Source organism: Lichenostomus cassidix, chromosome 3, assembly GCF_008360975.1.
Source record: "Lichenostomus cassidix isolate B80296 chromosome 3, HeHo_3.0, whole genome shotgun sequence".
Lineage (NCBI taxonomy): Eukaryota > Metazoa > Chordata > Aves > Passeriformes > Meliphagidae > Lichenostomus > Lichenostomus cassidix.
This window is the reverse complement of record NC_139483.1, coordinates 71,480,296-71,503,329: the sequence shown is the minus strand read 5'-3', so window position 1 is coordinate 71,503,329 and position 23,034 is coordinate 71,480,296. Positions and strand designations below refer to the sequence as shown.

Below are 23,034 nucleotides of genomic sequence, written 5' to 3'. Positions count from 1 at the left end.
CTTTTTTGTTCCCAAACTAAGAAACAAAAATACCTCTGAACCCTTCCAAAAACTAATTTCACTGTTTTATTATAATATGAAAGAACTCAAAATGCACAACAATCACTATTACCTTTTAAACTCCACAGGTGTATCACTAAAATGGAAAAACAATCACACATCAATAATAAAAAATGAGATGCAGAGTGGCAGAATGACTTCCTGACATCCCTTCCATGCAAAGTAAAAGAAAAACTTTTGAAGCTTTATTCAAATGTCTGATACATAACATTTTCTAAACAATGCAGATTAGATTTTATTTTAAAGAAGTAGTTTGGTTTTTAAAAGTAATTTTTTACACAACTACAAGGTTGTGCAAAAGATTACAAACAGATCTAGACTCATGTAAGACTCATTAGACATACGGCTGCAAAATATACTGCCTAAAAATAACATCACAGAGTAGCAAGAAAACATGTATTAAATTTATCACAAGCTGATGAACTGACAGATTTTAAAAGAACATATAATTGAAAAACAGCAATTAAAAAGGGATTCCTCTAATTGCTTTCTAAGCCTAACTCTATTCAATAATTTTATCGGTGATTTGCAGTAAAAAATAACTGGTGACAAGAAGAGCAGGTGATTGGCAGAATTAATATAAGTGATGTGTCTGTCAGCCATACAGATAAATCTAGGCTGATAGCCCCATTCAAACTAAATTTCTTTTCATTTAGCTCATTCTATAACAGGCCACAGCTGCAAAATGAGACACTATTCTCAGGAAACATTCTTATAGCAATGAGTTAATCCTGCAGCAACCATAAAGAGGTTTGTTTGAGGATTAAACAAACAAGCAGCTGAATGCAAGCTCCGAAGAAGATGTGTTAGCAAATTAAGTACATTCAATTCTTAAAGGTATAAAAGGGATAGAACTACATAATTGAAGGGAAACACTCTACCTCTGTATATGCCAGAACCAAAGCTAACACAAAAGTTTGATATCCAGTTTTGCTGACATGTTTTACAAATATAATTGTGAATATAGGAAAGTCTGCTGAAAAAAAGCCCCACAACACTATCATTTGAAACTGAAAAATTATTGCAGAAGGCTTCAGTAACCTTGTTTGGTTATCGTTTCATAAAAGACGCTGAGAAACTTGATTACTATATATAAGAAATATAAAAGAGACAAAAGACTAATAGCAGTCACTCAAGATGAGAACTGAAGAACCAAATGAAACACCACTGCCATTCTAGTCCTGGAAGACCCATATGGGAACTACAGTGGGCTATCATTTGTCATAAGATATACAGATCTAAGTGGTGGGTTTTATGTCTTTAGCTATAAGGTTGGGTTTCTTTTTTTAACTGATCAAATTATCATAATCAAGAATAGGATTCCAAGCACATAAAAATCCCCAATTTGATAAAATTTAGATATCTGGCTTTGGGTAAGAAACATCTGAACTTGTTTGCTTCTGATCTCTGGTAAGAGGTAGAAGAGGGAACCAAAGGGACAGAAGAAAAAGAGGCAGAGAAGATAATAAGGCACTAGAGATATTCAAAATACAAAGAAAGAGCAAAGAAAACTACATTACAACTGAGAGGAAAAGCTCCTTAAATAAGGTGGCATGGGGAAAGAAAGCTCAGAAATGAATCTTGAGAATTTCCAGGGGAAGAACTCCAACCTCTCATAGTCACTGCAGTCAAAGCTGCCCTTGATCTTCACTTCCCCAACAAGCCCCTCCTTTCCTGATGAGTAAAGGGTGCAGCACAGCACCTCTCTTTGTTGGTTCCTCTACCATCTGGTGGAGGCATTTCCCATCAATGTATACCAGGAATCTCCTGGCCTCATTGTACTGCTGTGTTATCCTACCTATAGTAACTTTGTTGACCTAATATGAAAACATAAAGCAACTGAAACTTAAACTTGAAGAATGAGACAGTGCTGAGAACAATATCTCTGTGTCTAAGATGGGAGCTTTGGTATCCCAAAATCTGAGAAAGCTTTTAATATGGATTTTCTTTTATTTAATTTATCATTCACATACTTGAGAGAAGGTATCAAAACTCGTGTATCACTCAAGTATAGTATTTGGTATGCTTTTGGTGAAAAAATACCCATAAGCAGCTAGGAAGTCATCAAAATCTCTGAGTAATTATAGCAAAATACTTCAGTGGCCTTTAAAAGCAGCCAATGTTTTTCTTTCAAGATAATAACCTTAGTATATTACAGTGGTGTGAAAAGTTTGATTAAAAAGTTTAAGCATTTCAGTTTTACATCTGCATTATGCTCTGGACTAAAACTTTAAACATCAAAGCTATAAATTGGATTCAAATAAGTTGTTTGATGTTATACCTACAGTATATAACAGAGCTCAGAGCAATTTTCCCACCAAAATGTTTAGCAAAGTCAATTTAAATCACTTGCAAAAACATTCTCTAAAATTTGAAAAGTGCAAACATGCACAAATATGCTCTTCATTCTGCTATGAGTAAAACTGTCAGCAATTCCAATATATATGCTCCTTCCAGGTTTAAATAAAACCTAATTCTAAAAAATGCCATAAGTTAAAACGAGCGTGTTAAAGTCTTACAGTAAGTGGTGTGACTCAGTGTTCATCTGGGGGAAAGTACATCAATCATTCAAGTATTTTGAGGTACAAATTAGGACAGACCTGCTAATGCATCAGGATATTCCTGCTTTAAGAATGCATTTGGATAGCTGTATTTTTACCTCATATCAGTACAGACCTCAAAACTTCTTTTCTGTCACAGTTGTAGACCCAAGCAGCTAGCTGAATACTAATTCTTAAAATGACAAAAAACCCCCAAATTCACTGTCTTTTTTTTCTATTATCAACCATCTAAACAAAACACCCCTCATACCTTCAATAAAAAAGAGAGATGCTTTTTCTCTAAGATAGGATAACAAAGCCTGCAAAAGGTAAAAGGCACTACACTCTACATCCTGAGTTGCACAGGAATCATGACATTGTCTCATATACAAACTAGGGAAGTATGATCCAGGTGAAACTACAGGTACATGCCATTATTAGAGTTGCTATTAGCGATTTATGGAAAAGGCTGAAGTAGTATTCAAAGGAATTTATCACAGTTCTGTTCTAGAAGTGATAAAAGAAATGACTGTTCCAGGTCAGATCAAAAATCATACTACTTGAATGCACTGTCACCTGCAGGAGCCAAAAGGGAGAGTACAAAAAGTGGGAAAATGTCAATGATATTTACCAGAATAGATCTCAGCTAGTACAGCCTCCAGTCTGATTTAGTGACTACTACTCTGCAATGAATTTTTCTTTTAATTACTTGTCCCTCTACTACAAATTAGGAAAAAATAGTCAATATTTTAGATGTCTTAAGCCAGTATACAAATCAGGTAATTGATTTCAGCAATTATTGCAGTGGTGTAATTGACATAAAGATATTTCAGATTAATACTGCGGGTTTTTTTTTGTTTTTTTCAAGAACTGAACAATTATTCTTACCTCCTCTGTGCATGAATACTGAACGAGTATGATATTTCTATAGATATAACTGAAAAGTAAGTTCTATAACTACTTTCAGAAAGGCTGGAGAGGAGATTCAAATCATCGAAGACAGAAAGACATTCTCCAGGGACGGACTGAATATCCTGGCTTTCGTTACTGCACCAGGGACATTTATGCATTTGTATCAAAATATATAAAACAGAAATATGGGCAGGGAACAAGACTAAAGAAAGGCAACTATATATATATTTTTCACAAAGTAATATTAAAACATTAGATGTGATTTTTTTTATACTTTGGACATCTATAATGGTATTTTCACTAAACTTCAGTGAAATTCTCCTGAAATCAGAAACATTACGTTATGTTTTTTTTTTATTGACTGAGTAAGAGTTCCAGTAACTTCATAGTTGTGGATGTATGCTGCAAACTTCATAGAACTATGCCTGCAAGCTCAGATGCTGAAGTATAGCATTTCAGTGTAATTTTAAAAAGTAATCCTCTTATTATTTGTTTTCATATTAAAAAAGTAAAACAATTGTACAAAACATCTCCTGTTCCTTTGACCCCAGGCTCTCTGGGAGGCTTCCAGTTTGAATTTTTTTTGTCAGCAAACGTTTTCTACAGCACAATTCTAAAAAATTCTACAAGTAATTTTGCTTTCTTTTTAACTGTGGGTTTTTTTGAGTGTACTTTTATGCAGTAAATTTTTCCTCTCCTAAGATACCTGCAAGTAAAGATACATAGGGGTCTCCATTACAGCCTTTTTTATAAAATTAGAATAAATAAAGTGGTGAGATGATCAGTTTTGAGATTTGTTATTGTTTTATTTTCCAACTGTTTCACTTAGGAAGGGTTATAACTGGGTAGCTTCAACTCCACATGAATTTAATTCCAACCTAGTAGATAAAACAAACCTTGAAATCCTAGGAGATTAAAACACCCTTGAAAGCCATTTTTTAAATGACTGCTGAAGTAAGATACTGCTATATTACAATAAATGCACTAAGGATAGGATTCAGTACCCAAGACATTATTGGCTCAGATTTTATATTCCTTAAGTTACCTGCACAGGCTTGACAGACAATAAAGCGAAGGATCTATGAGAGATTGGTGTCCAAACAAAGCAGAAACAGAATGCCAAGCTGAGTAATGTAGGACAGATAAAATGGCTCTCAACATCTATTTTAAACAGCTGAAGCTTATCTTACAAGTCTCACAAAATTTTGCAGCAAGAAATGTGTAAGTCTTTCAATCTGACATGAAGAAAATTCTTATCATGGTCACTGCTAAAAGCTGAGATGCTTTACTTTAAAGACACCTAAGGAAAACAAGGTTATTAAAATTATTTAAGAAAGAAAATACAATATCAAACAGCTAAAGTTTAGTGCCTTTGAGGTAGTCTAAACTTAGCTTCTAAAGAATTATTATTTATATTGTTTATACAGGAACTTTACACTTTCTGTACTGGATTAGAGCAGACATCCATTTTATTCTGTTCTTAGCAGAGTTAGAATCTGATGATTCAAAAAGCCTTAACAAGGTTAGTGCATTTTTACCAAGAAAAAAAAAGCATCTTGAAAGCTAAAAGGCTTTAAACATTTAACATGCTACAAAGAGAGCCATAACAATTTTCATTTTAATATGTTACAGGTTACTTGTACTGACAAGAGTTTTGCTCTGTGTGACCAAAAAAATAATAATTGCACTTTATCCTCCCCCTTGCCATTATTTCTTTATCCTAAATCCTTCCTTTTTATTCATTCCCAAAGTCCATGTTTTACTTTACTTGTATAAAAGCACATCTCACCATTGAGAACAATCTTATTGATTGCCTAACTCCAAATTCTTATTTTGTAAAAGATTCAAGAAAAAATCCCTTTTCTGCTTTTTCCATTTCAAGTCTTGGTATTTAGAAAATACCACTAAATCATGGGAAAAACAAAAGGACCATTTATGCTAGACTAAAAATTATGTAGTATTTTTCTAGCAGTGCTGAAAGTTTTACTGAGATTTAAGACACTACTCTTAATTAAAACAAAAAAGAAATTCTCCTAGGAAAACTGCTAATTCAAAATGAGCATTCCTGTCAAGAAAATAATTTCCATTTGGCTCATGTTAAAACTTTAGCCTGACTATTATTTGCTTTAAATATTCAATTTTCCTGTAACTTATACAATAGAGTAAATTAAGCAAATAAATTATAAGTAAAGAAACAGCACTGTAATAAATGATGTATCTTAGGAATCTGATAGTTGATGCAATACAGAAAGGAAGGTAGAATACAAAGAAATTTCCTCATTCTTCATACGTGGCTTTAAAACAGAACAGCTGTAAAACAAATTGTAAACTGCCTAAGCATTTCAATTTGTCTAAGCATGTTACCCTTTACAGTGACATCTATCCATTCTTGATCAAAACTAAATTATTTTGAAGATGTTTTACTTTCTTACCTGTCGTAAGGTACGTGCTACTATACTTTCAAGAACTGGTCCTCTGTCTTCATGCAGTAGATGAACTTCATCAAGAATCAAGAGTTTTACCAGCTGAGAGAGGGCTACATCACCAACACTTTTTCTTGTCACTACATCCCATTTCTCTGGAGTAGTCACAAGCATCTAGAAGTACAAGAAAAGAAATATTAACCAATTACCAATTAAAATGCAGATACAAATTTATAAAAATACGGTAATTTAACTTACAGCAGAGTAATTGTAATGTAGAACTTAAAGTTATCTTAAGTTTTACCTACTTTATATATGAGGCAGACACAGTTTGCTGCATCTGCATTTGTTAGATGGCCATTCATAGGATTCAGTATGGAAAACCACATGGAAATACCAACTAATAAATTCAAGCTACTGTGCCCCACTTGTATACTTTTTCCACATGAAAACATTTAAGCAGGTATCCAGAATCAACTACTTATATAAGCACTTAATATTTGTCTTTCACTAAAATCATCTGTGGTAAAATATTTCTAACCTTCTTCACAGCACAGTAAACAACTAAACCCCCCACCTCATACCTAAGCTTGACCTGATGGTTCCCAGTTCCCTATGAAGTGCTTTCTCCCTAAGGTACACTTTCAAGTTATACATTTTGGTGTCTTGATCCTTGCACTGGCAAAGCAGATGGAACAACTTCCACCAGTCCTGGATAAGGTAGCTTCCAAACTGCATTGTTTCATATAGATACATCAGGCCATTTCTCCAGCCTGTTGATGTCCCTCTGGATGACAGTACAATCCTCTCTGTGTCAGCCATTTCTCACTGTCTGCTCAGTCAACCCATACATCAATGAGCTTCTTTATGAGGATCCTATGGAAAACACTATCAAAGGCTTTACTAGGTAGACAATATCCACTGCTTTTCCCACATCTACCTGGCCAGTCATTTCCTCATAGAAATTTATCAAGCTGGCCAAGCATGACTTCCCAAGTGAGCCAAGCTCACTACTCATGATACAATTTTCTTGTCTTTCATGTGTCTGGAATCTGTTTTTAGGATTAGCTGTTCCATCACTTTTCCACATGAAGCTGACCAGCCAGGCGTTCCCTGGTTCCTACTTCTTGGCCATGTTGGAGACAGGAGTGACATTTGCCTTTCCCCAGTCTTTGGTCACTTCTCCCAGCTACAATTGTTGATTAAAGATTACAAAGAGTGACACTGCAATGACAGGAGCCAGCTTCCTCAGTACCTGTGGATGCAGATCAATCACACCATGGGCATATGTGTCCCCTGTTCTCTTAAGTACTCCCTGACCTGATCCTCTTTCACCAATTTATTTGTTCCACGCTTTCCCCCAGTTACTGGAACCTGGGACTCCTAAAGACCAGTCTTGCTAGTAGAGACTGAGGCAAAGGAAGCATTTAGTACCTCAGCCTCTTTGTCCTGTGTAACCAGGTCCCTGTCTCATTCAGCAATGGGCCCACATTGTCCTTAGCCTTCCTTTTGTTGCCTGTGTTGTTTTCTTTGATATCCCGGAGCAGACTCAATTCTATTTGGACTTCAGCATTCCTTACTTCAATCCTGGTTGGTCAGACAATGTCTCTGTATTCCTCTTAGAGTGTATGTTCTCATTCTCATACTCCATGTAGGCTATATTTTTTTTTTTTTTGTATGAACTAGATCAACTTGTTCATTCATGCAGGCCAAGTTCTTATTCAGTAATTTTTGCCCAAGCTCCTAGTTGTTGGGATGGACCACTCCTGAATTTGGAAGAATATTAACCAGCTTTCTTGGTTCCTTGAACTCTCTCTCCCCTCCAGGACCTTGCCCCATGGGACTTTTCCAAGCAGATCTCTAAGGTGGCCAAAGTCTGCTCTCCTTAAGTCCAGGGTTGTGAGCTTGCCTTTTGATCTGTTCCTCCTCCTCCACAGGATGCTGAACTCCAGCATCTCATTGTCACTCTGGTCAAGTCTTTCTTCAACCTTCTCACCTCAAACAAGTTCATTCTTGTTTGAGTATGAGGTACAGCAAAGCACCCCTCCTGCATGTCCTCTCTATTTACAGAGGAAGAAAGGTCCTGGAGTGAGCTGACGAGAAATCAGCTCGCTCCAGGGCCCTCCTGGATTGCTTGTTCTGCTGTGTTTCATTCAAAATAGAAAAAAATGTTGCTTACAAAACACATTTATGAATATGCATTTATGAATACTTTTTCTTTACTTGGTCTCCACAAGATACATCCTGATAATATTTACTTATTCTCCTCAGAAAAATATTTTTCCCTGCACTGCCCCACAGTATTGTTCCAGTCCAATTATTTTACCATCAGAATATATCAGTCTTTACTAATTACCGAGAACTACTCCTAAAGAGACTTTGTGATGTTGCAGAAAAAAGATTTTTACTTCCTGAAATATTTAAAACTTTACACATGAAAGAGTCACTGAGTCGCTATTTATCACTGAAAGTGGTGGCATCCAGGGGGTATTTTCATGATTTGTTTAAATATTACTGGGTGCACTTTGTTAGCAAATACAGATTTTTCAAATGCTTATACAAAATAGTAGATGTAAAAATGTATGTCCATAATTTATGAACTGAATTGTAACACTACTACAGATGCAGCTGTTAGCACTTTAAAATGAGCCATAGCAACCACAAAATATTAGCAGCTGTACTTCCACAGAACATTAATTAGCAAGCAGTGAGGAAATATATTTAGCAATGCATATTAAGGGTTTAAGGTGTGAAATACTACAAATGCAAGCTACTTAGCTAATTTGCTAAATCTAAATTGGCAACATTCAGATCACAGCTTTTTTGTTAATGTCAGTCATGTTATCAGGATATATATTTAAAATTGTATCATTAATTCTTCTGTTTCTGAGTGATGACTAAATATCCATTATAATGGTCTTCTACTTTGATCTTATTTTAAAATAGCAATGTTCACAAAGGAATGACCTGAATTAAAAGCTATGCAAAATGAGACAGTATATCAAGTAAGAAAAGAAATCTCCAGAGAATGTTTTGCTAGAGAATATAACAGGTTCTTACATTTATTTTTCAGACAGAAATTACAGTTGGAGTAAAAAAAATCTCAAAAGAAACCAGCCAGAGAGATCAGCTTTGTAGTTGCAAATTATAAACTGAATTCAAATACATAAAATGCTATTTAAAAATATCTGCTAAAAGAAATTGCTAACTATCAGCAAAGGCTAACAAAGATTTTTTTTCAATTAAAATAATAAACCAAACAGCATTATGAGTTTTCCCATTATTAGTTTTAAATGCAGTAGTGGCATTTCTTTTTACAATTAATTTTCAGAGACAATATATTTTATCCTTGAAGTTTTAAAATCAAAACTCAGATTCAGCAAAAAGATTCTGCTTTCTGTTTGGGGGCAAGAGAAGGACACACAAACCAAGTATTAAAACATCTTTTTAATATATTCCTCTTTTACATGGACTTGAGTTCTCAGCACACTGAGAAGTGTGTTCATTTATATTGCTATTTCACCACTTCACCTCTTTCAGTATTGGAATAGCTAGATAATAAAGTGTCACATTTGCTTAATGAACTGCAACTCATGCAAGATATTTCAATCTGTTTTTTGTATTAGGAGATGGCTGAATAGAAATGGGTTAACTGTCAGTATTTTTGCTGTCAAGTTAAATTTCTCTACGCACACACACTTTTCCCAATGTTTTTTTGAGCATTCATTATTCCACACTGACTTTTTCTGTTAGGGAAAATATGGGCTTTTCACAAAGTCCTCTATCTTAAGGAAGCACTGCCAGTCAATTTCACTATTACACCGAAAGAGGTAACAGTTTAAAAAACATAATCCATATATTTCAACTCAAAATTATGTCATTTAGCTTTGGGGTTATTTAACATATCCCTACATGGTTTTACATAATGTTCAGGTAAGAACTCAAACAAAAAACGTTTAATTATTTCAGTTTGAAACATTATGTCAAAAAGGACAACACTAGCTGATAACTTCAACGTGAACTTACAAAATTTCAAGAGACAGTGAAATGCATTTTTCTATAATTGCATGATTTGCTAATTATTCTTGTCAGGTTCTCTTCAGTCCCCTTTGAAGCCAGATTTCATGGTAAAAGGAAGTTACAGTTTCACCACAGTTTCAGAAGATCAATGTGTAGAAAATGCTGGGGTTTGTTGTTTGGAGGTTTTCTTTATGTTTTCTGCTTGAATAATTAGTACACACACTCTGAGGCTAGAGAAGCTATGGTAATCCCCTCAAATTTACACTCCTACAGGTCCAATATGAAAATATTTCAGTACAAAGTGCATAAAATATTTAGTTATAATGACATGCTACAGAATTTACTGCCTTTAAGTTCTTCAAGACCATTTTTGAGAACAGTTTTTCTATCTGTGGCCACTTCAGCCTTCGTCCGTCATTCATCCTACCTGTTGTCCCTTCCATATAGAAAACAATAAATCAAAACTCAGACACACAACCTATCTCGTCCCCATCTTCCTGACTACTATAATTGCCATGAAATAATCACAGAGGACCCGGATCACTCTTCCTACATGCCAGGTATCATCAAATCAGATATAAAGAACTGGTCTCAGCTTGAACATCAACCAGGATGATGGGAAAAAGTCCCATGCCCTGTGGGTTACGCAGATGTGGTTACACAGATTTCTATACCATAAAAAGCAGAAAAGTACCTTGTACTGAGACTGATATTCTGAGTATCAGCACTACTTCAGAAATAAGCCTGGATGCTGCCATACTGAAAACAGAGCAGCAGCAGTATACCTTTTACTTAGCACAAGATGTAAACATGGGTTCATTTATTATGTCAAAATGGTGAACACACATAGAATGGTACACACACACACTTTCAAACATTTGACCTAGAAGTTCGAATCCATATACATGCTGAGCATTAGAATCTATCATTCTTTCTAGAAAGAAATTATAGAATAAACCCAAGATTATAATGAACAAATCCAGAGGCCTTTGCATGAGGAAAATATCGTGGACGTCAAATGATCACAATAATAGAGGTTGAATACTATGGGAAGTTTCCAAAATGAAATTATCTCCCCAAAGCTGGATCAAGGTCCAGAAACATGTCACAACCATATGCCATCTCCCACTTGCAGCACAATAGAGATATTTTCATATTTAACATACCTACACAAAAGCACTACTTCCTCTTTGAAACAACTAGAATTATGATAAATAAACAGCAGTTATTCCATTTATGTTACATTTCTCCATGAAGTTCACAATATTGCTTCTCAAAGCACGGATTAAATCTACAATAAATACATGTTTCTACTGTAATTTTATCCTTTATTTGCTTTATCCTCTTAACAGCCACTGCTTTTTCATTTTGCATTAACATTTCTTTGTACCTTTCCCACTTTCTATTAAGTAACTCTCAATATATCAGTATCCTTAGGAAAGAAAAAAGAAAACTGAATCTTATTATACAAAAAGCCACCCTGATGCCTGCGGCTATGTCAGCATCTGTTCTCTAAAGGCTTCCTCCTGTGCTCCTCCTGCTCAGTGACCAGTGATGCTAGAGTTATTCACTTTGTGATTAGCACAAAAGTCTCATTGAAGACATGACAGCCAAAACTAAGGCAAAGAGACAGAAACAGCTAAAATATAACGTGGAATTAACTGAAATATTTATTATGCACTGAAAAAATGCATTTAGGTATTTTATAAATTTGCCTTTTAACAACATATAACAATGATTAGATACAACTGGAAATAATTTCATCTTTTGCAGATTAGAAGTAATTCTTTTACTAAAATTAAATGTGATGAAATCAAGCATCATTCGAAATAGGGGAATTCAGTGAACTTTCAAAAAGCAGTGTTTTCTGAAGTGCCTCAGTGATGCTGGAGAAGACACAATTTTAAGATCCAATTCATTAGTATATAATTAAAGAAAAAACTGTCCTAGGTTACAATACAGATGTTTTCAGTATTCTATTACCACCAGCTGTGGGCCATTAGCTGTTATCTCCTGCTATGACTCACCCCTGATAACAGACAATGGGCCATCAAGGACCCACTGCATGACTCATAGACTTTTCCTATTGTGAGATGCTCCACCCAGGAGGGAGGAGCCAAGCATTCCCACCTGGATATAACCTGGCCTTGGAACTGCCTAAGGCAGCCCTATCTTCTGGGTTCCCGGAGAGCTACCCTTGGACCTTCAGCTGGAGACCAACCTTCTACAGGATTACTGCTTCAACTGAACCACTTCATTTGGACTGCTACCACCACCCTAACTGGGTGTCAGGTTGTATCTGACTTTGTCAGTGCTTTTCTTTGTATTATTTCACTTATTTTTAATTTTTTCCTATTAAATTCTAACCCTGACTTGTGATCTCCCATTGGTTTGTTTTCAAACCAATACGAAAACATAGCATATGTACAAAATACAAGCCCTAAGTTATCTAATAGCTTTGGAAGGCATGGAACCAGCCCTTTTCTGTGTTTGTGTGTAGTAAATTTGCCTCCACCACAGTCATTCACCATAAATGGATAGCAATAAAGAATTCTGGCTTAGCCACTGCTGCTTTATTGTTACTATTCAATGACACTTCCTCAAAGATCTGCTGATGTAGATTTCAGTTAGTAGACTTTCCTTGTCTTCATTGTTTTCACCTTGCTACTGGTCTTCTCTATTCTCCTTCTCCTTTACACACATCTACAATTTCCCCTTAGCACATGCTAGAGGAAGCTTTGCTCAGTCACAGCCAGTGCTCCTCATCTTCTGACAGCTTTTTGGCAAGGGGGTATAGGCAACCTACACAGTTTACTCAAATCATGCTGTAACTATTTATCTTGGTGGTTTGTTCTGGCAGCAAACTCACTGCAAGATCTTAACTTCTGCAGAAACGGAGACACAGAAAACTGTACACAGCTACACACATCCACCCAGAGCGGACTCTCATTGGAATGCAGCATATTCTGCAATTCTGTAGGCAGAGCTGCTATGCTGGGGCTTCACATGATTTGAAAATATTTCCCTTCTAACAAGTGATAGTTTGGAGTTTCTCACAAATTTTAATATTAGATAGCTGATATCGCACCCCATGAGGGATGTATTACCAGTTTGGCACTCTTGGAGGTAAAACTCCATCAAAACATGTTACAAGAGCAGCAACCTGCAAGTCACTTTCGTAATGCTGTTTTTATTCCTCTTTTTATTGCACACTTACTCTATGATTTATTCAAGCATTTCAAAAAACCTCCTGTGAGCTGGAGCTCAGGCAGGGAGTGGAATAAACATAAAGAAAGTAAAACAGAGGGCAGCAATTCAAAACAAGAATCTGAGGTAGGAAGTAATAAATAATGAATGCAAGTATTTTGTTCTTCATAGAGCAGAAACAACCATCTGATGCTGTGTTTAACGCAGTCAAAACAGAATTATATTTCTTGTAAGGCAGATTCCTTACCATACAAAGATATGCAGATGAGCAGTATGCCCATTTAGGTGAATAGATGATGTTTTAACAAACCTGAACATGTATTTGTGGTCTAAAGTAATGCCAATATAAGATCACATATATACATACATACATATATACGCATCTTAAACATTTCATATTAAGATGACACTTACAAGAAGTATTAACATTTATTAACATAAAAGACTGAGTTCCTCATGCTAGAAAGACTTACAAAAGAGGTGCTTTATATTGATGCATACTAGCAGCAATTAGTAAGTCCCTAAAGTTAACATAATCATCAATCAACAACAGACATCAACAAGGGAACAATAAAAAATTGTAGCAGTTGCCACTCAGAACTTAAAATGTCCAGCAACTTTTTAACTGAAGAAACATAACTCTGTTCAGCATGCTTTATTTTATAAGTGAGTCCTAGAAACGCATTATGATTTCGTTCCTTTACAGAACTCAGCTATTCCATCTAATGAAAAGGCAACTGATTGACAATGTATCAACAACATATTGCCTTAGCAGAGCAAGATATTTACAACACGTCTGACATGTTCTGTTGAACTGATTTTTTAAAATATTGGTTTTTTTGTGGCATACTCAGTTTCATAACTGACTAACCTATTTAAGTTCATATGTGGAGATTAAAAATTTTGTGCTTTCAGCACGATCCTGGATGTCCCAGAGGTTACAAAATTCATTTAGAAGTTCCAGTACTACTTTTAGACCTCAATACAACAGACTCCAACACAGTCAAAATAAACTGGGTAAGACCAGCACAACCAGTAATTCCTTTTCATTATTAATATGAAAGTCCTTGCCTTAAGTTTCTTATAGTCTTACCGAATGAATATAAAGCTTTTCAAGTGGAGTAGTTACATTAATCTGAGACGAAACTACAGAAAACAATATACGTTAGAATCACAATAGTTATACTGAGTAATAGGATATGAGCACCTGCTCTCTGTATTCTTTTTTCCCCATGATTAAACCGTCTGTTTAAAGTCGGTGCAAACCTTATTTTAACAACCATAGTGAGGAAGAACAGCTTGCATGCTCTGTGAAATTCATCTCTTATATTGTAAAATGTATAATTAGCTACTCAGACTTCAAGTTTCAATAATGATCTAAATGTTTTAAAGATGTTTGATCCAAAACATTACCCTCTTTTCCTCTTTGCTGTTAATCAGTTCACCAATTACAGTTTTACTAACCTCTGATATTCTACTGTCAGGTCTGATTGATGCCAAAAGCTCCCTTAATCAAATCTGACAACTTTCAGCAAGTGCCTGTCTCTTGAGACACCACATCCTGCCTGCTTGTTTTCAAATCTTCCCAGTGTTATTTTGCATTTCCTTCTCCCCCAGCCCTCTTTTCCCATCTCACAGAGATACAACAGAATAACAACAAAACATGACAGAGTACATTTGTGTATGTTTTTTTATATGTCATTATAGCAATACTTGGGATAAGATTAATTTGTTTAAGAATTACAAGAAAAAAGTAAGAACAGGAATACTTTTGGAAAGTGACGTTTCTGTGAAATCCGATGTTGGTGGTTTTTTTTATTTGATAATTGTGGGTTTGTATGGGGTTTTTTTCCTTTTTCTTTTTTTTCTTTGATGGCTGCAAGGAAAAGAGGTTCAAAGTCATTACTCCTCTGTTCTACAAGGAAACTTTAGGCTTGGGTTGCATAGCTTCAGGAGACAAAGATAAAAGACTACCTAAGCTCCCAGTTTTTTCAATTTATTTATATTTGTAAACTTTTAAGACTCATCACAGTGGTCCTCTGTATCCCATTAACTGTAAATATCAACAGGTTCAGAATAACTTTTGTTGACAATGATAATCTTTTATTTATTTATTTATATTTTAAGATTACCCAGGTTTTTCCCCCGTTCTGCTCCTGTCAAGCCTTAACCCAAGATGTTGATTAACCCAACGTTATGTGAAAAAAGACCAAAGTGCAACAGTGACATTTGGTTTCAAATATCCTTTACCAAACAGATTTATTTTCTATCACAGATTTGTATGCAAGAAGGAGCAAGTTGATGTCTTTGTCTCAAATCAGGCTTTTTCAAGAATGACTGAAAATCACTGATAAGGAGGCAGACTAAATGTAAGATAAAAAAAATTCTTGGTTCAGCTGAGATGTTGATATTAAACAAATACTGTATTAGAAGTTAATTTTGTGACACCTTTTCACAAAATGACAACTCAAACACCAATTCATTTGTTTGAGTGGAAACGTGATTTCACGAACTCTCCTTTCAAGCCTACACCCCAGAGAAAATTGTCTGCTAATATTAATGATAACTAGTGTTGAAGGTGATTGTAACAGATCTACAGCAAGATTGTCAGATTTATATTCTCTGGTTACATCAACTGAAAACTAGCCTATCTTCTGGATTTCAGCAGGATTCTTTAAGCACCAAGAGGAAATCAACAGTTTGCTGTTCTAATGAAAGGATCAAATCACACAGAGTTCCACTCCATTGAGGTCTGTGAACCTCAATACTATTGCGTATTTTAATGAGTAATCCTAGTAACAGACTAAAGATTATATCCACCAAACATTACTTTGATATTATGCTGGACAGAGCTGTAAACACATTGGAGGAGGGAGCAAGAATTTTAAAATGTCTTAAGTTAAAGAACAGATGCATTAATGCATGAGTCAGTAAAACAATTTCAAGATTCTACACTGAGTATAGGATTTATCTTGCCTATCTTACCTGTTAATTTACAAAGTCACCCTCAAAACTAGATGTCTAGGCTCCCTCTAGCTGGTTCATTTCATCCATCTGAATATGAATCAGCTGTAGAAATCTTTTCTCTATTGTGTTCTCCTGACGAGTCTCTGCAACCAGTTTAGACCAGTTGCCTAACTTTTACATGGCTAAAGCCAAAATAGATTAATCTGACCCTTAGGAATAATTATCTCAACAAATGCAGGATGTAAAACAACTGGCAAGACAGTATCTGGACAGCAAAAAGAGAAAGACCACATCAGTCTGCACATGAACTAAAAATGCTCTGCTGATGCAAAAATTGAAACCTTGGAGCAGAAATGCTGCTATTTGGACATGCTAAATAAACCTTCCACTCTGTTCAGCAGCAATATGATCTTGGGGCAATACATTATGTTCTGGGCAACTTATTTCAAGAAGCGCAAATCAGCTGAGAGTCCAGAAGTGAAAAATGAGAATGACTAAACATAAATGAAGCATGACCTTAACGAAAAGTTCAAATAAACAGATGCTTAGGCTAAATAAACGTGTCTGAACAGAGATAACTACAAGTGCAAGAGTCTTTGAAAAGCAAATAGCGGTGACTGGGGAAGTCAGACATTCGCATAAGGAAAGTGGTAATAAAATTTGAATTGGGTTTAGGTTGAAAATAGGTTTCCATTTAAAAAGAATAAATCTTGTAACAGTCAAGACAGGTAAGCCCTGAACGAGACTTACCAGGAAGTTTAGGAAAGCTCTATGATTAGGGTGTTGTAAAAAGAAATTAGAGCAGTGAAATATATGTATTACATCTGTTTTCTCAGAAGGACAAATTAGATTAAGTTTCATACTATTTTGTACAGTTTTAAGATCAGTTTACAAGGTAAACGTCTTCAAAACTTCAATTAAAAAGCACCTTTCAAATTTCAATTGTAAGTAACTGAAGTAACTGTGTATACCATATAGCCTAGATAATATATTCTACTTTATATTAGTGATTTAAAATGCTACTAATAAATACCCTGCTGGTACTGCATGCTATAAGGTAAATCACTAGACACTTCATGATAACAAAATATTTTGTTATAACAAGAATACTTTATACTAATATTATATCTACTCGTAAATTAGAGCACCTTTTATTATAGTTATTGCATGTGAAGTGATTTTTCAGTGTCGGAGGTGCTTAAAAATTTTTTTTGGATGTAGTATAGAAAAAACTGTTTTCTAAATGCAGTCAAATTTAGCACTATTATCTGTAATAATTGTAAGCATTAATTTGAAGTATAATGTGTGGGATTTGTTCCACAAATAGTCATAATAAATGCTAGAGAACCTAAGATATTCTGTAATGTGCAAAATGACAACTTAGAGAATATGAACTGTCAATTGCCCTGATGCTATTTTGTAATTTGCTTGTATTTTCAACTGACCAGAAGTATTTAAATTCGAAAAAGATCCAAAAGAGGCAAACATTCCCTGAGCAACCTGTCCTCAACCCTGCTCAAATAAGCTATCTTTTTGCAGAGGAATATTCACTCAGCAGGCACAGCTGTTATTCTACAATTTTTACATCTAAATCAAAGATAATTGGACTTCTGAGTACATTTAAATTGTACTCTGGGAGAAGGGTCTAACTTAATGCATCATTTGCATTAACTATAAAAGACCACGTTTTTATCCTGTAAAATTTACTGTGCTTAAAAAAGTATTTGGAAGTGCAAAACAGTTACTAAGTAATTTTAATGACATGTGGACACCTTTTGCACAGAATCCTTTCAGCTATAAAAGACCATTAAACCAAACAGAAGTAAATCATTCTCCTAAATTCTTTATAAATAAAATATTAATGGTAATAGAGACTCCTGAAAATTACTTTCCTCCAACTTTTACTGAAGGTCTGCTGTGACAAAAAAGCCTGAGACAAAACCTATCATATTTTATTTGGTGTTTTTAATAAATTCATTAATCATATGCAGATGAGCAGTTAGTTCATACCACAAAGTACTTCAATTTCAGATTCTATTATATTAAAGAACTTAAATTGAGGCATTCTTTATTGTTACTTACTAAGATTACTTGTACTTCACAATTTAACATTCAGACAATGTATTTTAACGATTTTTAGTCTTAATTTTACATATGAAAATATGAAAAGCAAACTGCTCAAACTGCTTATTAACATTCCATGGCTTGAAAAGAAATTCTGAGATTTGTTTGACAAAATGCCATCTTTAACCATTACACAGGAACATTCTAACAGGAAAAATGGTGTCTAAAATGTTCCTTGCTTGTCTTTTACTGATACATGCAGTAAATATCAGAGAGGCAATTTCATCAAAATAGACTAATTTTAATTTTCACAGAATCACAGTATGGGAAAAGTTGGAAGTCACCTTTGCAGATCTACCATCCAATCCACTGCTCAAATCAGTGTCACCTAGAGGAGTCTGCTCAAGACTCCATACAGACATGTATCCAGTATCTCTCAGGTGATACTCAAAAGTCTTTGAAGACTCCACAGCTTGCCTAGACAAATTTTCAACATCTGACAACCCTCACAGGAAATAAAAAATAAAGTCTCAAATTTACAGAGAATTTCCTGTATTGCAGTGTGTGCCCACTGCCTCTTTCACACTCACTGGAAACTGCTGAGGTCTGGCTCAGTCTCCTTTACACACAAATACACAACGTACTCAGATCACCATCTATTGGAGCTTTTTCAGACCCAGGCTGAATGACCCAGCTTACTTTGCCTCTCCTTGTGTGTCAGATGTTCTATAACTCAGAAACCTTCATGGCTTTTTGCCAGACTTCCTCTGGTATGTCCCTGTTCCTCTCTTAAAGGGGAACCCATACCTGGACCCAGCACTACAGATGTGTCTCACCAGGGCTGAGCAGAGAGGAATGGCCACCTCCTTTGAGCTGCTGGAAACATCCTTCTGAAATGCAGCCCAGAATGAAGGGGATATTGCTGGCTTATATTCAATTTGTTTTCCACCAGAATATCCATTATATTTCCTGGGATGCTGCTTTCCAGCTGACTGGCCCCCAGCCTGGAGAGGTTCATAGAATTATTCCCCTCCTCCTGTGTAGGACATGGCATGAACTCTGGAACTTCATGATATCTCTGGTGGCCCATTTCTCTGGCCTGTCAAAGTCCCTCTGGATAACTGAGCAACCATCTGATCTGTCAATCGTTCCTCCCAGTTTTGTACCATCTGCAAAATTGCTGAGGGTACATTTTGTCTCATGGTCACCATGACCTTTCAAAGGTCATCAAGAATGACCTCATGATAACTTTGACCAGGTCCCTCAGGACTTTTGGGTAAATCTCATCAGATTTCATTAACTTGTATCATGATCACTCTGTCTGCACAGTCCCTGACCTGACTTTATTCCATCAAGTGGTGAATTTTCTGTTTCTAGATTTTCCCATTTGTCTTTGGGGCCTGGATTGCCAAAAGCCAGGCCTAACAATAAAGGCTGAAGGAAAGAAAGCATTAAGTACCTCAGCCTTTCACATGTCCTTTGCCATCAGATACCCTGTTCCATTTAGCAAAAGTTTTCTCCAATTTTCCTTTTCCTGTGCACCCACAGAATCCTTTCTTGCTGCCCTTCCCATATGCTCCTGGGCTTTGTACCACCCAATCCTGTCTGATCGTGCTCAACTTGTGCCACTACAATCCTTCCAGGTCACCTGTTCCTGCACCCACCTCTTGCATGCTTCCTTTTTATGTCTGGTTTTCATCCTGACACTTTGTCTAGCTTCCTGATCATTAGGATGAGCCACTCCTGAGTTTGGAGCCATTGAGTAGGAATAAGAAGTTTAAAGGAGACTCTTAAAGTCTTTCAGACTTTTGAGTTTCCATCTTGATTTAAAAAAAATACTAAATTAGCTTATTGAACTCATTAGTTTATTCACTTGTTAATTGATTTACAATGAAGTGTAGAAAATATTGCTGTAATGTGCTATTTGATCAGTTTTCAACACCAGACCATTTTGCTTAATAATCCTACATATTGTTTACACACAGTGCAGTTTCTGAAGGACAGTATGTGAAAACTCTAACCCGAGTCATGCTGCATGACACAAATGCATTGAGCTAACTGAACATATTACAGCTATAAAACTGGATCTATAATTTTTGTATATTTGCACACAACTGAATTAAGTCTTTGAAACTTACTACTACACTAGAAACTCTTCCCTCTCTCCCCCTGCTCCAATCCCAAGGCTACCCAATCAATGCTACATTTTTGAGAGATGTAGCAGTAAATACAACTTGGCATGTATACAACTAAATAAGATGTATTGAAACACAGTAAAGCAAGACCAAGTAAGTGGAAGGAGCAACAAAGAGATCTTGTGCTTATCACTGTGCCTTTGACATGAAGAAGTAACATTTGGTTTTCAATGTCACTGTCTTAAGTATTTTCTTAAATGACAAAAAGCCACACTAAAACCAGCACAAACCAAAACTGGTGCTTATGAAGGCACAAGAAACAGGCTCAAGTCCATTACTGAATCTTATGTAAGGTGATCACTTAACGCTGAGGTCTCTACATGCAACAGCTGACTAGTCAGCACATGATAGTCTACACAAAGCCATTCAAATCTCTTCAAGCTCAGAGTCCATAAGACTGTGATATATATATATACCCCATTTGAGTGCCATAAAAGGAATAGAAAGAATAGAAAGCTCAAAGGCAGCTTCCCCACAGGAGCTTCATCATTCTGTTGCAGAAGTGGGAACAACTTAGCAGCTGAAACTAGGCTTTCTTCCTCCCACAATCACATCTTCATTGCACAGAAGCCTCTCTGATGATGCCACTAGCTTAAAATTTGTCAGTCACAATCTAGCTTAAAACATTATGTGTACTTTGCAACTCATGTGATTCAGTTGCCACTGGATGGCCACATCACTGCAGCAGTACACCTAAAAATCCATTATGTCAAGACTGAATTTGATTCACCTAGTCCCTGTCATGCAAAAGTGAAGAAGGGCCTTGAAAAGCAATAATTTAATTACAAACCTAGCAAGAGAGAAAGGAAGATGCTGAACCCTCAAAAAAAAAAAGTTAAAGAACAACAGTCTTTTCTCTTAACATACATTAAGTTTGTATGTTGTTCCACTTTCAGAAAAACTTCAGCATCTTTAATATCTGCTGTATTGAAGAAACGGAAGCAATAATCTAAAAGCAAACTTTTACAGACACAAATTAAAAAAATGTTTACTAATTTGACATTTTCAATGCAATATTTTTAACATTTTACTTCATATTCACTTCTGCAACATTCTGCCACAATGAATTGAGTCATTGGCAAACAATGAATTTTGACCTCCATAAAAACAGACACTAAACGTACTTTATTGTCATAAATCACACATATTTTCAGTGAAATCTCATTTTTAATAGCAAATAGGTAGAATATTACCAATAATCATTTTTATAGACATTAAAAAATTACTTTGAACTTTTTTTGCTAGCACTTCTTACAAAAATATTTTGAATTATGTATTTGCACTTTATTTTATAACAATTATAAGCAGCAAAATTGATTTAAGATGTTAACTGGAAAGTTAGTAGATCAGATCTTCCCATTTTCAAAAACTAACTTATCCTGTGTGTCTGATATCTCCACTTGAAAAATTAAGAAATCTACTTGATTCACCTGTAGGTGACACTGTTGGTCTTAGCCATACAACCAAAGAGCAACAGCATTCCTGCAGCCTGGAACAATGGTGTTTCCAACCACAAATTTTTTTTGTTTGTTTTCCTGTTTGTACATTAGCACTTTTAAGTTCCATTGTGTCATGGTTTAATTCCAGCCAGCAACTAAGCCTCCCACGCCACTTGTGCAGTCCCCATTGGTGGAATGGGGTAAAAGTGAGGAAAACCATGGATTGAGATAAAGAGTTTAATATGTAAAGCAAAAAGCCTTGCACACAAGGAATTCAAAGCAGAAAGAATTCCTTCACTACTTCCCATCAGCAGTGGGTGTTCAGCCACCCCAGGAAAGAAGGGATCCATCAAGTGTAACCATGACTTGGGAATACAAATGGTCTCTCCGAACATCGCCCCTTTCCTTCTCCCTCCAGCTCTGTATGCTGAGCCCTATGGCATGGGATATCCCTGTGGTCAGTTGGGATCAGTTGTCCCAGCTGTGTCCCTCTCCCAGTTCCCTGTGCACCCCCAGTCCTCTCACTGGTGGAGTGTGCTGAGAGGCAGAAAAGGCCTTGACTCTGAAAGCTGCTCAGCAATAAAAAAAATACCCTGTGTTATCAATGCTGTTTCCAGCACAAATCCAAACCACAGCCCATACTAGCTGCTATGAAGAAAATTAACTCTATCTCAGCCAAAACCAGGACAAATTTTAATATCATACCTCTGCAGAGACAGTGATTTATGTAAGTGCATAAAGTACAGATATATCAAAACTGAATATACTCTGATAAAGCCTAAAGTAAATGAAAAATATGCCCACTGGAGAGGGAAAGAAAAAAACAAGTGTCTATACTTATAGGAAGCGTTCTCCATCCAAGTCGAGTATTTGTTCACTTAAGTGCTGAAATAGAATGCCAAATAGTCCATCATTTACAGGGGGAAAAAAAAGAAAAACACTAAAAACTTCTGGGTTTAAAACAGTTTAAAAAAGCTTCTAGAAGCCAAATCAGGCATGAATATAATTACTTCCAATAAAAGAGAACAATCTACCAAGAATGCAATTACAAAACAACCTCACCTTATATCCTTTAACTACAGAATACATAGAACAGATTTTTTCCTATGGTTCAAAATGTCTGTAATTTTATCTGGCATAATTTCAACTAGGGTTTTATGGCTAAGCCAAAAATTAGCTCGCACCTTCCCACCCAATCTAAATAGAG

The 23,034-nt window shown here is 35.7% G+C and overlaps 1 protein-coding gene across 2 annotated transcripts in view; it reads right to left on the bottom strand.

Moving 5' to 3' along the window:
• ASCC3 (activating signal cointegrator 1 complex subunit 3) overlaps window positions 1-23,034 on the bottom strand; it is a 249,666-nt gene that overhangs the window by 149,448 nt on the left and 77,184 nt on the right. For both annotated transcript variants that reach the window (XM_085056274.1, XM_085056275.1), the window contains exon 11: window positions 5,945-6,109. In XM_085056274.1, coding sequence (XP_084912400.1) covers window positions 5,945-6,109 — 165 coding nt within the window. The remainder of the gene's footprint in view (window positions 1-5,944; window positions 6,110-23,034) is intronic.